Source organism: Capra hircus, chromosome 12, assembly GCF_001704415.2.
Source record: "Capra hircus breed San Clemente chromosome 12, ASM170441v1, whole genome shotgun sequence".
Lineage (NCBI taxonomy): Eukaryota > Metazoa > Chordata > Mammalia > Artiodactyla > Bovidae > Capra > Capra hircus.
In genome coordinates, this window is record NC_030819.1 from 8550971 (window position 1) to 8564500 (window position 13530).

At 39.6% G+C, this 13530-nt stretch overlaps 1 protein-coding gene across 2 annotated transcripts in view; it reads left to right on the plus strand.

Annotated features, from left to right (window-relative positions):
• Positions 1-13530, plus strand: part of NALCN (sodium leak channel, non-selective) — a 302346-nt gene that overhangs the window by 132190 nt on the left and 156626 nt on the right. For both annotated transcript variants that reach the window (XM_018056384.1, XM_018056385.1), the window contains 2 exons: positions 3541-3708; positions 11969-12160. In XM_018056384.1, the coding sequence (XP_017911873.1) occupies positions 3541-3708; positions 11969-12160 (360 nt within the window). The remainder of the gene's footprint in view (positions 1-3540; positions 3709-11968; positions 12161-13530) is intronic.

Below are 13530 nucleotides of genomic sequence, written 5' to 3' on the forward strand. Positions count from 1 at the left end.
GCTGCTGGACTTCCTCCTTGTGCTGCAGGGGCCCGGCTGAGAAGCCAGGGCTGGAGATTAATTGCCTCTTATGGGACTTGTGGCCAGGATCTGGGTCCTTTGGCCGCCTGAGGCCGACCCTGCCGAGGAACTGTGGTCCTGGGAGACCCAGAAGAATCCTGTTGATCTCTGAGATCCAGGCAAGGAATCTCCCAAAGAGCTGAATTACTCCTAGGAATGGATTCCACCCGCCTGGGATGGAATCCTGACACAAAGCAGCTTCTTCCTCCTTCTTGTTGTTGTTCAGTCACGGAGTTGTGTCCAATTCTGCAACCCCGTGGACTGCAGCACGCCAGGCTTCTCTGTCCTTCACTATCTCCCAGAGTGTGCTCAAGTTCATGTCCATTGAGTAGGTGATGTTATCCAACCATCTCATCCTTGGTGGCCCTCTTCTCCTTTTGCCTTCCCCTGCTGCCCAGCCAAGGGGCCGTAGGGTTATAGGTCATTTATCATCAAAATGGGGAGGGAGGTGGGAGGGGGGTTCAGGATTGCGAACTCAGGTACACCCGTGGTGGATTCATGTCAATGTATAGCAAAACCAATACAGTATTGTAAAGTAAAATAATAATAATAATAATCTCACCACTGTTGAGAGCATTAAAGACAAATAAACAAAACATATAGCAGTGAGCAAGCAAAGAAAACTATTCTCACACAAAGGGACTCAGAAAATGAAGATGGAATTTGAAATCCAAGATGAATATGTACAGAAATTTCCCAATCAAGTAGAATGGATAGGCCAGAGAAGAGGGTCCCCCCCCCACCCCACCCAGTGTCTCAAAGATAGTTAATTAAGGCAAAAAACAGACCTTCTGAACTTTGACTAACATGTTCCAAAAAATGAGCTGAAAAGGGCATGGTCGTTGATGAGAGCTAATTATATGAGAGAACAAATGGGCAAAAATAAAGAAAGGGTAGAAATCAAGAGGGAAAATCAGGAGTCTAAACTTGATTTTGGAATAATTGGAGTCCCTGAAGAACAAAGGGAAATGGAAGAGCAATAATAAACGAGAGAGGAAAATGTTCCCAAACTGAGGCGTTTCTGTCCCACTCTTTGCAGTTCCATGGACTGTAGCCCGCCAGGCTCCTCCGTCCATGGGATTCTCCAGGCAAGAACACTGGAGTGGGTGGCCATGCCCTCCTCCAGGGTTCTGACCCAGTGATCGAACCCATGTCTCGTGCATCTCCTACACTGACAGGCACGTTCTGTACCACTGGCTCCACCTGGGGCTTGATAAAAAAAGCAATAATTCCTATTCAAGAAGCTAGAATTGGGACTTCTTGCCTGGCAGACCAGTGGTTAGGACTGCAAGCTTCCACTGCAGAGGGCACAGTTCAATCCCTGGTTGTAGAACTAAGGTCACGTAAGCCACACAGTGTGGAAAAACAAGAAGTCTTTGGTGGATGATCTCAGAAAGAGCAAAATTTAGGAAGAGGTGTGGTAGCACGAGGAGTGGGGGTGAAAGGTGGATACTGTGCAGTTTGCAGGTTGGTGAGGGTGTGAGGAGAGTGAAAGAGGAGAGCGAAGAAGTTGGCGTAAAGCTCCACATTCAGAAAACGAAGATCATGGCATCCGGTCCCATCACTTCACGGGAAATAGATGGGGAAACAGTGGAAACAGTGTCAGACTTTATTTTTGGGGCTCCAGAATCACTGCAGATGGTGACTGCAGCCATGAAATTAAAAGATGCTTACTCCTTGGAAGAAAAGTTATGACCAACCTAGATAGCATATTCAAAAGCAGAGACATTACTTTGCCAACAAAGGTCTGTCTAGTCAAGGCTATGGTTTTTCCAGTGGTCATGTATGGATGTGAGAGTTGGACTGTAAAGAAAGCTGAGTGCTGAAGAATTGATGCTTTTGAACTGTGGTGTTGGAGAAGACTCTTGAGAGTCCCTTGGACTGCAAGGAGATCCAACCAGTCCATTCTGAAGGAGATCAGCCCTGGGATTTCTTTGGAAGGAATGATGCTAAAGCTGAAACTCCAGTACTTTGGCCACCTCATGCGAAGAGTTGACTCATTGGAAAAGACTCTGATGCTGTGAGGGATTGGGGGCGGGAGGAGAAGGGGACGACAGAGGATGAGATGGCTGGATGGCATCCCTGACTCAATGGACATGAGTCTGAGTGAACTCCAGGAGTTGGTGATGGACAGGGAGGCCTGGCGAGCTATGATTCAAAAGAGTCAGACACAACTGAGCAACTGAACTGAACTGAAGGGTGTGAGGGAAGAGTGAGCAAGCCCTTTTGTGCAAGAGAGGAGTTTGCAATTATTTAATTTGGATGCAATAATAAAAAGGTATAGATTAATATATGACAGTTGAGCCTTAAACTGGGAGATTAGAAAAATAGAGTCTAAATAAACAAGGAAGAAAAAGACATTAACAACGATTTTCCCAAGCCAGAAAGGACAAGAAAAAGTTAAAAGATAAATATCAATGACACACAATAAACGAAACATAAGACTAGGTATACCTTTGGCACACTAAATGTAAGAAGGCTAAATTTTCCTATTAAAAATCATAGAAAATATGCCCTTACAGAAGAAATGGTTGATTACAGACTGGGGCAAAAAAGGTTCAAGATTTTTTTTTTTAATCATAGAAAATATGATCCTGTTTAAACACAAATAGCTTATTGATTTTAGGAAACACATAGAACGTGGTCCCCAGAAGTGGCTGAAAATTATCTATGAAACTATTAAGAGTAATACCTAGAATAGTAAAACATTTAAAATGCTTAGCAGAACATGCAAAAATTAGAGGAATATTCTCAAGGTCAAAAAAGTGTTTTGATGTGAATGAAGAACTCCTAGGGGGCCCCAGGGCCAGTAGCTGCCCTGAGGGTGTCTGCATGTTCTTATCACCTAGAACATGCCTTACTAAGAGCTGTAACCTGGATAGAAGGCGGGGCTATATAGCATCAGGACACATGAGGTCTTTACCTCTGTGAGAGAAGGAATATGTCCCTCCATCAAAAGGAAATCGTGAGGAAAACTTCAGTCATGATCCTGACTCCAGAAGAATAGAAAAAGAGTATGCTTTACTGAAAATCAGTCAGCACATGCCTGCCCACGTGGGATTGAAATTCAAAGTCACTTTACCTTCAGGTCTGGGAAATGTCCACCGGGAAGTTGATTTAAAGGGGTACCAAATTTTAAGATACCTCATGTTGCCTGGTCAACCAGTTCTTTCTGGGGAAAATAAAAAAAGAAGTACTCTAAGTACAGGTCTTGAAAATTTAGAGGAAATTAATGAAATAATACCTCTCAGAAACAATACTTTTACATGCTTCTCTGATCACTGAAGATACATTTGGTCTGTGATGTTCTAGTTGGTATATTTTAAAACCATCTTTTTAATAAAATTTCATTCTAGATTTTTATGTAACATATCTTCTCATTTTTTTATGCTAGTGATGAAAATTCATGCACTAACAAACACATGACATATTTTGAAATAAATTGAGGGTTGATTTTAATTTCACTCTTTTTTCCTCTAGGTGGCTTTTACAGTACTTTTTGATTTGGAAGCACTTCTGAAGATATGGTGTTTGGGATTCACTGGATATATTAGCTCATCTCTCCACAAATTCGAGCTGCTACTCGTAATTGGAACCACTCTTCATGCATATCCAGACCTTTATCATTCCCAGTTCACATACTTTCAGGTAATACACATAATGCCTATTTTTCTTTAGAATTGTTTTCTTTCCAGAGAATATACATGCATTCTAACAACTAGATATTGCAACAACCTTAGTAACAACAAACTTGAGATGGGCTCAGTGACATCTTAAATGCCAAAAATAGCACATTCATAAGTCGTAGGGACTTCCTTGGTGGTCCAGAGATTAAAACGCTGAGCTTGTTAATATAGGGGACGCTGGTTTGATTCCTGCCCAGGAACTAAGATCTCATGTGTGCTGCTATAACCAAAAATAAATGAGGTAAATCAAATACAATGGGCTTCCCTGGCAGTCTAGTGATTAGGACTCTGTACTTCACTGCAGGGAGCACAGGTTCAATCCCTGGTCAGGAAACTAAGATCCTACATATCTCATGGCATGGCAAAAAATAAATTAGAAATTACTGTTTGTAAACTCATAAAAATTCATAGTAATAAATGGAGGTGTTTTTCATACAGTTCATAAAAAGTTAGCACAGTACAATAGACATACATGTTTTATAGTCACATGAGTATTATAATCTGAGCATGCATATTAAATTTTGAAATTGATATATGACTTTATATGTGACTTTAATTCCAAGAGTAGACCTCCCTCCTTAATAAGCCTAAATTTGTTTGGTCAACAGTACTTGAAATTGAAACAATAAAAAATAAAACTTACCTTTACAGAGTATAGTCATACTTTATTATTTTAAAATGCCTATAAATTCCCTTGTGATCATTAAATTATAATATCTGTAATTTTTACTTAATAATAACTGAGTATCTATTGTTTTTAAGTGCATTATATTAAATCATATTACTTCATAACTGTTCAGTAAACAAAAGTGAGTATTAATGTTATGTTCTTTGTTAGCAATAACCATGTGCTGAGTGATATTTTAAATACTTGGTCAAAATATACGTATATGGGATATCCTAATTTTAAAAATCTCAAATATAGTCATTTTGTGAGTCGAAATTTGGTCATTTGTATAATTTGTCATGTAAATGTCAGAAGTTGCATTGTTTCCTTAATAGATATTTTCAAGAGTTGGAGAATTAAATGGCAGGAGAATTTCTAAAAACTATGCAGAGAAAGAAGATTCTGATTCCTTAGATGAAAGAAAATACATTCCAGCTTCACTGATGAACTTATTTATTGGTGATACCGAAGCTGTCATATTCAGAGCAATATTAACTTCAACTGCCAGATTGCAACCTGAAACTGAATACTTCTGATACCTAGAAAAAAGGACATGAAAATACAATTCACAAAAACGAAAAACATACCCCACAAACACACACAAAAAACTGAGTCTCCAGTAATCACAGCCAAGCATATTGAACTCACAGAGGGCATCATCGTTTGAGCTTTCAGTACTGTCAACATCTTTGAGCGAAAATCCCTTATCACTTGTTGGGTTATATCCTCAGGCTTGGTTATCATAAGTGAGATGGCTGGGGCAGGAGACATACACATTTAAAACTCTTGATACAAAATATGCTTTCCAAGCACGTATCATTATATGCTCTTGGGCACTGCTGTCTAGATTCACAGAATCAACATGCACGTTTAGTACCTAATGTTAGAGAATCATTGTACATAATTACAGAAAATATGCCTCATAGTTAAAGCTATAACATATCTTTTTTAATAAACCTGTTAAATTAACCAAATTAAGAAAGACATTGATGCCTCTTTCAGCAAGGATACCAGATAAAATATATTCAGGGCTTGCTTTAAAATTATTCACATTTCTCTCAGATAATTTTTCATTGAAATGTTACAAATAGGTCAAAGTTTTGCAAACAAAGATATTTAGTCTAGGATTATTGATGAGAGAAAAAATGGGAACTGTTTAAATGATAAATGTGAGGAATAGCTTGGTAAGCCATATGGAAATTTGACCATAAAAATGATTATGATGAATAGTGGTAAAGAACCAACCTTCCAGTGCAGAAGACATAAGAGACATGGGTTCAATCCCTCAGTCAGGAAGATCCCTTGGAAAAGAGCGTGGCAACCCACTCCAGCATTCTTGCCTGGAGAATCCCATTGACAGAGGAGCCTGGAGGGCTACAGTCCACGGGGTAGCAAAGAGTCGGACACGACTAAAGCGACTGAGCTCACGTAGTAACTTAAAGTATATGATTGTTTTATTTACATAGTATAAAAGTATATAACAGGTATAGCTACAAATCCAGCCTATAAATAACAGAGGTAGTTTATATGTTTATAAAATACCTATAAATGAAAAAATGGCTGAAAAGAAATAACCCAAATTATTACAAATTGTTAATAGTCACCATCTCTGGGTTCTTTTCTTCTAGTCTGTTATACGCAAAATATCTAAAATTGGTATGTGTGGCTATAATCATTGTGTGTGTGTGTATATATATATATATATAGACATATAGCTATAGATATGGTCACATAATGCCTGGCCAGTGAAGTTTGCATTTTTTTTTTCTGGCCATACCGTGAAGCTTGTGGGATCTTAGTTCCCCAACTAGGGATTGAACCAAAGCCCACAACAGTGAGTGCACAGGGTCCTAACCCGTGGACCGCCAGGAACTTCCCAAAGTTAACAATGTTAGTGCCTATATAATTTGTAATAGTTTAATTTTTTGTTAGTAGTTGAGTGATTTTCATTCGTCTCTCTGTATCCATGGCCAAGTTTATATTTTTCTAATGAGATCATTAGACACTGCCTCGTTTAGTCTCTCAAGAAGCTTAGATGTCTCGGGATTTTTGCAGATTCACAGATGGGGAACCCACTGTCTTGAACAGATTGGTTCTTTATGGGCGGACTTTGATCTCCCTGGTTGGTCTTCAGGCTTGTTTCTCGTCTCACTTGACCTTGCTTCATCATGTTGGCAGCAGTTCTTCCCGGAGTGGATGTCACATTTTTCAGTTTATACAAAGTCAACATTTGAGTGCAAAATGTCTCCCTTTTTATCTTCATCTCTGAGAGTTGATATTCAGTTGAGTTGCTCAGTCATGTCCAACTCTTTATGACCCCATGGACTGCAGCGTGCCAGGCTTCCCTGTCCATCAACAACTCCCACAGCTTGCTCAAACTCATGTCCATCAAGTCAGTGATGCCATCCAACCATCTCATCCTCTGTTGTCCCCTTCTCCTCCTGCTGTCAATATTTGTGTACAAAACGTCTCCCTTGTATCAGTTATCTCTGAGAGTTGGTATCACCTGTCTATTTATCCAGGTGGTATTTCCGAAGCACCTCCTATGTGTCAGGCACAGTTCCAGACTTGAGGGAGAGAGGTGAGCAAGACAGAGAAGATCCCCACCTTAGGAAACTGGCATTCTAGACGGCAAGCATTTCACATTCAAGTTCATGAAGGGAATAGCAGTGCTGGAAATGCGATTCAGAAGGAGCAAGTGGGGTGAAAAGGAGAAGCTGTGGGGTGAGGGTGCTGTTTTGGCTAAGTTTGTCCAAGGAAGCCCTCTTTCAAGAAGGGACATTTGGGCAGAGAAAGAGCAAATCTTGAGAAGGTCTGTGGGGGACACATTCCAGGTAGAGGGAACCACGTGACCCCTGTCTTGAGGGGAACGTGTGCTTGATGGAGTGAACAGAGGCAGCATTGTCCCACTGAAAGTCACAGAATCTTTACATAATGGTGAAGAATCTGCTTGCAGTGCAAGAGACCCAGGTTTGATCCTTGGGTCGGAAAGATCCTCAGGAGAAGTGAATGGCAACCCACTCCAGGCTTCTTGCCTGGAGAATTCCATGGACAGAGGAGCCTGGTGGGCTGTAGATCATGGGTTGCAGAGTCGGACCCGACTGAGCAACTAACACTTTCACTTTCATCTCTGGTTCTAACATAGCAGAGTGAGGACACTGGCTGGTACTTTTTGTGCACCTAGGGTGTGCAGACATCCTGCCAAGTTCATGTTTCCATTTGTTTCTTGGTAGATAGAGAATATACGTGTAAACTGCTTCCTTGGAGACTGAGTAACTCACCAAAGACCACACAGCCAGCAACTGGTGGAAACTCATTCCCAAAAGGTTTAATCTCATAGTTCACATTCTTCTATTTTAAAGACTTTTTTTTTTTCCATGTGGACCATTTTTAAAGTCATTATTGAATTGGTTACTGTATTGTTTCTGTTTTGTGGCTGTGGGGCTCATGGGATCTTTGCTCCCCGACCAAGGATCAAACCCACATTCAAAGGGAAATTTTTACCACTGGAACATCAGAGAAATCCCCCGAGTAGTTCATGTTCTTAACCACGCAGTTTTTACAGTCGTGCCGTGGCTGTGCATCCAGTCATGTCCGACTCTATGCAACCCCATGGGCTGTAGCCAGCCAGGCTTCTGCATGGGCAGGCGGATTCTTTGCCACCTGGGAAGCCCAACTTTTACAGTATCTCACTATTAATCAGCAGAGTGACTTTTAATGACAGACTTAGAAATGTGACCAAGAAAATATGCTTTAAGAACAACCACAGAATGTCCTACCGTGCTTATCTTTGAATGTCTGGTGTACTTTATTTTGTATGTGATTTAATACAGAATCCAAAGGCTTTATTGGGTAGACAGAGTGAAAAGCAGACTTATCCTCAAATAAATGAAAGGCGTAATTAGAGTCACCGATAAGGATTCTGCCTTGCCACGATGCAGGCTTACCCCCTCTGAAAATGCGGATCAAATCACCAGTGCGGGAATTGTGTTAAGTTCTATTTCTTCCAGCTCGTGAAATATTAATTTATCAAAATCGCACAGATGTACATAGGCTGTTTTCATTAGAATTTGGGACACGATTCAGAATTGCTTAGGCAGTCTTTTAAATATGATTTTAATTCAAGTGGAGGAAACACAGGGTACTGTGAGCGATAGATCAGTTAAATTGTTCCTGTGAACTTTCCTGGACTCAGCTGTTTAACGATTAGATAGTGAATCATTTATGTCTGAGAATAAATAAGTCTGATAAATATGTAAAACTTTTCATATTATTATTCTGGATGTTAATACGAGTGTTACTTTTAATAGTTCTTATGATAAAGCTGTTTGTTATTTGCAAAAATGACCCAAGTGTAATATGCTCTGGTTTGAAAGTCCTTGTTAAAAATTATAGTGGGAAAAATTGGTAACTTAAACCTGTCTGTGGTATAAATGTTTAATTTGAACAATATTATTTCTCACATAAATTTTCTTCTTTTTGTGTGTATTGTGTGGTGGGTGGGTGTTCAGTTGCTCAGTCTAGTCTGACTCTTTGCAACCCCATAGACTGTAGCCCTCCAGGCTCCTCTGTCCATGGGATTTCCTAGACAAGAACAGTGGAGTGGGTTGCCATTTCCTTCTCCAGGGGAATCTTCCCAACCTAGGGTTTGAACCCACTTCTCCTGTGTCCCCTGCACTGGCAGGAGTTAGATTCTTTACCACCAAGCCACCTGGGAAGTGTTTTAAATGAACATGAATAACATCTACATTTTGTCAACTTCTTTAAACATTTGTCCATTAGTTGCTTAGACATGCAGCTGCAGTGTTCTGCAGACAACAGGAATAAGATTCACTATCAGTACATGTGCAGGGTAAGTTGCTTCAGTCATGTTCGACTCACTGATGTCCTGTGGACTATAGCCCACCAGTAGTTCCTATTAATTCAGAATCTGGTGGTAGGAGATAAGTGTGACTTCAGAGATGGCAAATTCACAGGTTAATATGGTATCTCTGGGACTCGGTCCGTATCTGCACTCACCTTTCTTCTGTGTAGGTATAATGCTTAAGCTATCTTTCTCCATATGGTGGCAAAGAAAGTCCCTAGAAGCTCGGGATTTATATGGCTCTTATAGTAATTCCAGTTGGGGATTAAATATATAGGATACTTCTTCTAGGCCCCGCAGAAATTCTGATGACTGAGGTCATTGTGAATACTCTGGCCAGGCTTGGACCGTGGAGGTCAGGGAGTCCCTTCTGGGCCTCATAGATTAACAGCAGAGTAGAAATGATTTGCCAAAGGAAAATCAGAAGGATTAGCAAGCTAGGGTTGCTGGAAAAGATCCAAACTCATGTTTTTATTTGTGTAAAAATTTTAATATAAGCTTTTTAAGCATTTCCTTTTCCTTACCGTATTCTGTTTTCTCCTGAGAAGCCTTCAAAGATACCATAAGTTCATACTGATATTGAACCATCTTGAACTACTGTTTCAATTATCATCTTTCATTTATACCAAGACCACAGTTTTTCTATTTTAACATCTCTAAACTGGAATCTGTCTTCCCTGGTGACTCAGATGGTAAAGATTCTGCCTGTAAGGCAGGAAACCCCAGTTCGATCCCCGGGTAGGGAAGATCACTTGGAGAAGGAAACAGTAACCCAAGCCATTATTCTTGCCTGGAGAATTCCATGGACAGAAGGGCCTGACAGGCTGCTACAGTCCATGGGGTCTCAAAGGGTCAGATGCGACTGAATGACTAACACTTTCAAACTGGGATCTGCCTTATAATCAGTGATGTGTTATACTTCAATCAGCAGCATTTTCAATTTCTTAACAGCACATAAAAAAAAAATCAATGGCATCTTAGACTTGTAGAAAAATGTTACTTTTCCGTACTTTATACTTCAACTTTTAATTATATTCTACTTTATGCTTTTAATCTTATACCCTTAAGAGCTATGCCTTTGTATTATATTAACACTCAGTGTATAATAGGAATAGCCATTGAATCTTATTTGTCCAACACTGTATTTGGCACATAATAGTATTTTTTAAGTGAATGAGAAAATTACTTACGTGTGGGAGTTTTTGCATATATATTCAAAACATGTAAACGTGTGTTTAGATAACCAGCTAAGCACAAGGTTCTAAAAAGTTCTAAAAAATAATGAAGTTCTAAAAATACAGGGCTTGGATAAGGTTGATGTGTGTTTTCTCCAGTTGGTGAGTGAGTGAAAGTCATTCAGTTGTGTCCTTCTCTTTGTGACCCCATGGACTGAAATCCACCCCCTCCCACCCGCCCGCCAACTCAAATCCTCTGTCCATGGAATTCTCCAGGCAAGAATAATGGAATGGGCTGCCATTTCCTTCTCTGAGGGGATCTTTCTGACCTGGGGATCAAAACCAAGTCTCCTGCATTGCAGGCGAATTCTTTACCATCTGAGCCCCCAGGGAAGCTGCCTGTTCCCTGTGGTCATCCAGAAAGCCAGCCTATTGGGTTGGTTTGAAGCTGTCACCTTCTATATGAAGCTTTTCTTTCTGATCCAAATGGGCAACTCCAGTTGTTCTCATCGCCCAGCTAGAGGAGGGTATAACAAGTGTCCAGGCCAAATGTATTTAATTTCATGGTTCCTGTTTTGTTCCCATTTAATCCACCTTGTCTGACCATGAACTCAGTCTGCATCCCAGCATCTCTGAATCTGGAGTTCCTCAAAGAATTCTAAAAATGCACATGCCAAAACTCAATTGCCAGTGAGAGCAAGAAGGAAAGATATAGGAGAATAAAGTGAATGTAAGGGTCTGTACTGAACGGAAAGGGTCTGTTAAATCCGTAAAAGTAGACCAGATCAGAGGTTGAGAGCTTCTACAGAGTGAACTATACAGAATAAGACACATGTCATTATATTTTGTACCAACTGCTCAGAATAAAAACACTTGAAATATTAAAGAAAAAAATAAGGTGTAAAAATTACTTCCTTTCACATTCCAGAGGTCTGAACCTAATCCACCAGCCACGCTTGTAAGTGGGGCTAGAAAATGCAGCTTATAACCTTGGGTAACTAATTGCTAGGCTAAAATTCAGAAAGTTCTATTAATTAAAGGAAGGATAGAATGGGTCTTACGGTAACAGTCTAGCCATGAATAAAGACTCCCTGATGGAAAGATTTTTAAAATTGCTTTATGAATGTACAGTAATCCCTAGGAAGGACTGTTTTATGACAATGAATATAGCTAGTATTGAACTAATGTTTTCTTTGGTATTTGAACATTACGAAAAATTGTCAGCTTTATTTCAACAATAGTGTTAATTAATGCCACTTTGAATTATCACAGCATATGTTAAAACAGTGAGTTGTCACCATTTTCCTGCCTTCATTCCTTTGGGATTTGTTGAGTTCTTATTGTACAGCAGGCACTGAACTAGGCTAATATCTTAGCTCTTAAAGTGTTTCATCACTAAATACTCAGATGGAAAATGCGATTTTATAGAGTGCTATAAAAAATGAGATTTTAGTATGGACTTATTTAAGATTCAGCGTTAACGGTCGAGCGTGTGTGTTTTTCTCTCCTACAACAGGTTCTTCGGGTCGTTCGGCTTATTAAGATCTCACCTGCATTAGAAGACTTTGTGTACAAGATCTTTGGTCCTGGGAAAAAGCTTGGGAGTCTGGTTGTGTTCACCGCCAGCCTCTTGATCGTTATGTCGGCGATTAGCCTGCAGATGTTCTGCTTTGTCGAAGAGCTGGATCGATTCACGACATTCCCAAGGGTAAGAGCAAAAACTGCAGTCAGTGTAATTCAGTTACTTTTATTTTAGTAATAATGCTTAACGTCAATGTCATTTCACTTTAGCCGAGGCTTAAAAAATAGTGACTTTTTTAATAACTTGGAGTAATTCGATTTTAATATTCACAGTGGTCTCTTCTACAGAATACAGGTGTCTGAGCATATTTTCAGCATTGTCAGATTATGTGTCAATTCTAAAATTCTGGAAACTAATAGAATGAGATGCAGAAACCAATAAAGATGGATGATAGGGTTCTTAGTACCTATAAATGAAAATATAGCAGAATTTTTAAATTATTAATTTTAAAATGTTTGAAGTTTGCCTTTATGTGTTTGTGAGAGGTAACATTTTAAATCCGTTTTATAGTTCATGTATATTTTATGTCAGGCATAATCTAGAAGAGACTTTTGATGTTCAGTATATAAATTTCATAAACTCTTCAGATTTGAATTGTCTTCAAAAGATCATCTAGTTCATATCTCTGTATTCTCATTAAGATTCACGTGGGTTGAAAAGAAAGTTAAAAACCAATCAATCCATAAAAAAACTAATCAGTCCCTAATCAGAAGGACCCTGAAGTTTAACTCCATGAAGATTTAGAAATATGAAAAAAATATAATGACCAAGGCAAAGTTTATCACCATAAACTGAAATAGTAAGGTCTGTTATATGAGAAGAATTGTCTTGGGGTAAGAACAACAAATAATACATCCAAAAAAAAAAAAGCTCTAAGGGTAAAGTTATCTGTATCATAATGGATAGACTAATATAGCCTGGGTTGGTTTGTTTGTTTTAAATCTTAACAGATAGACTAATAAACTCTGGGTTATTGTTTTGTTTTGTTTTGTTTTTAATCTTGTACTAAATGTGTTACTCATCGCCAAGCATCTATTGAGTGTCTATCAAAAACCAGGCAGTCTTGGTGATCCTGAGATATAAGTCCAGTTGAGAGGCAGGTAATCACTAAGCAAATATCAAGCAGGACGGGCTTTGATAAAGGCAAACACTGGGAACCCAGAGGGAAGGGGCACAACCAGGGGTGGAAAAATCCAGAAAGACTCTGTGGAACAGGAGGTTAGTGAAGAAGAGCAGGATGAAGCCGGATGAAGTGCAGAGAACAGTGTTCTTTCCGGGGCTTGTGCTGAAGGTCTGAAGTGAGCCATGTCTTGTTCCAGAACTTAAAGGAGAAAGAACAGTCGATGTCAAGAGGAGGACATAAAGCCAAGGAACTTTTAAGTGGATGAAAGCATGATCGTGATTAAACGTTGATAAAAGAGTGCAAGGAGGGGGCAACAAAGATGGCACGAGGTCAGGAGAAGGGCAGCAGGCGGTTTCCAGAGGCAGCTGCAGGG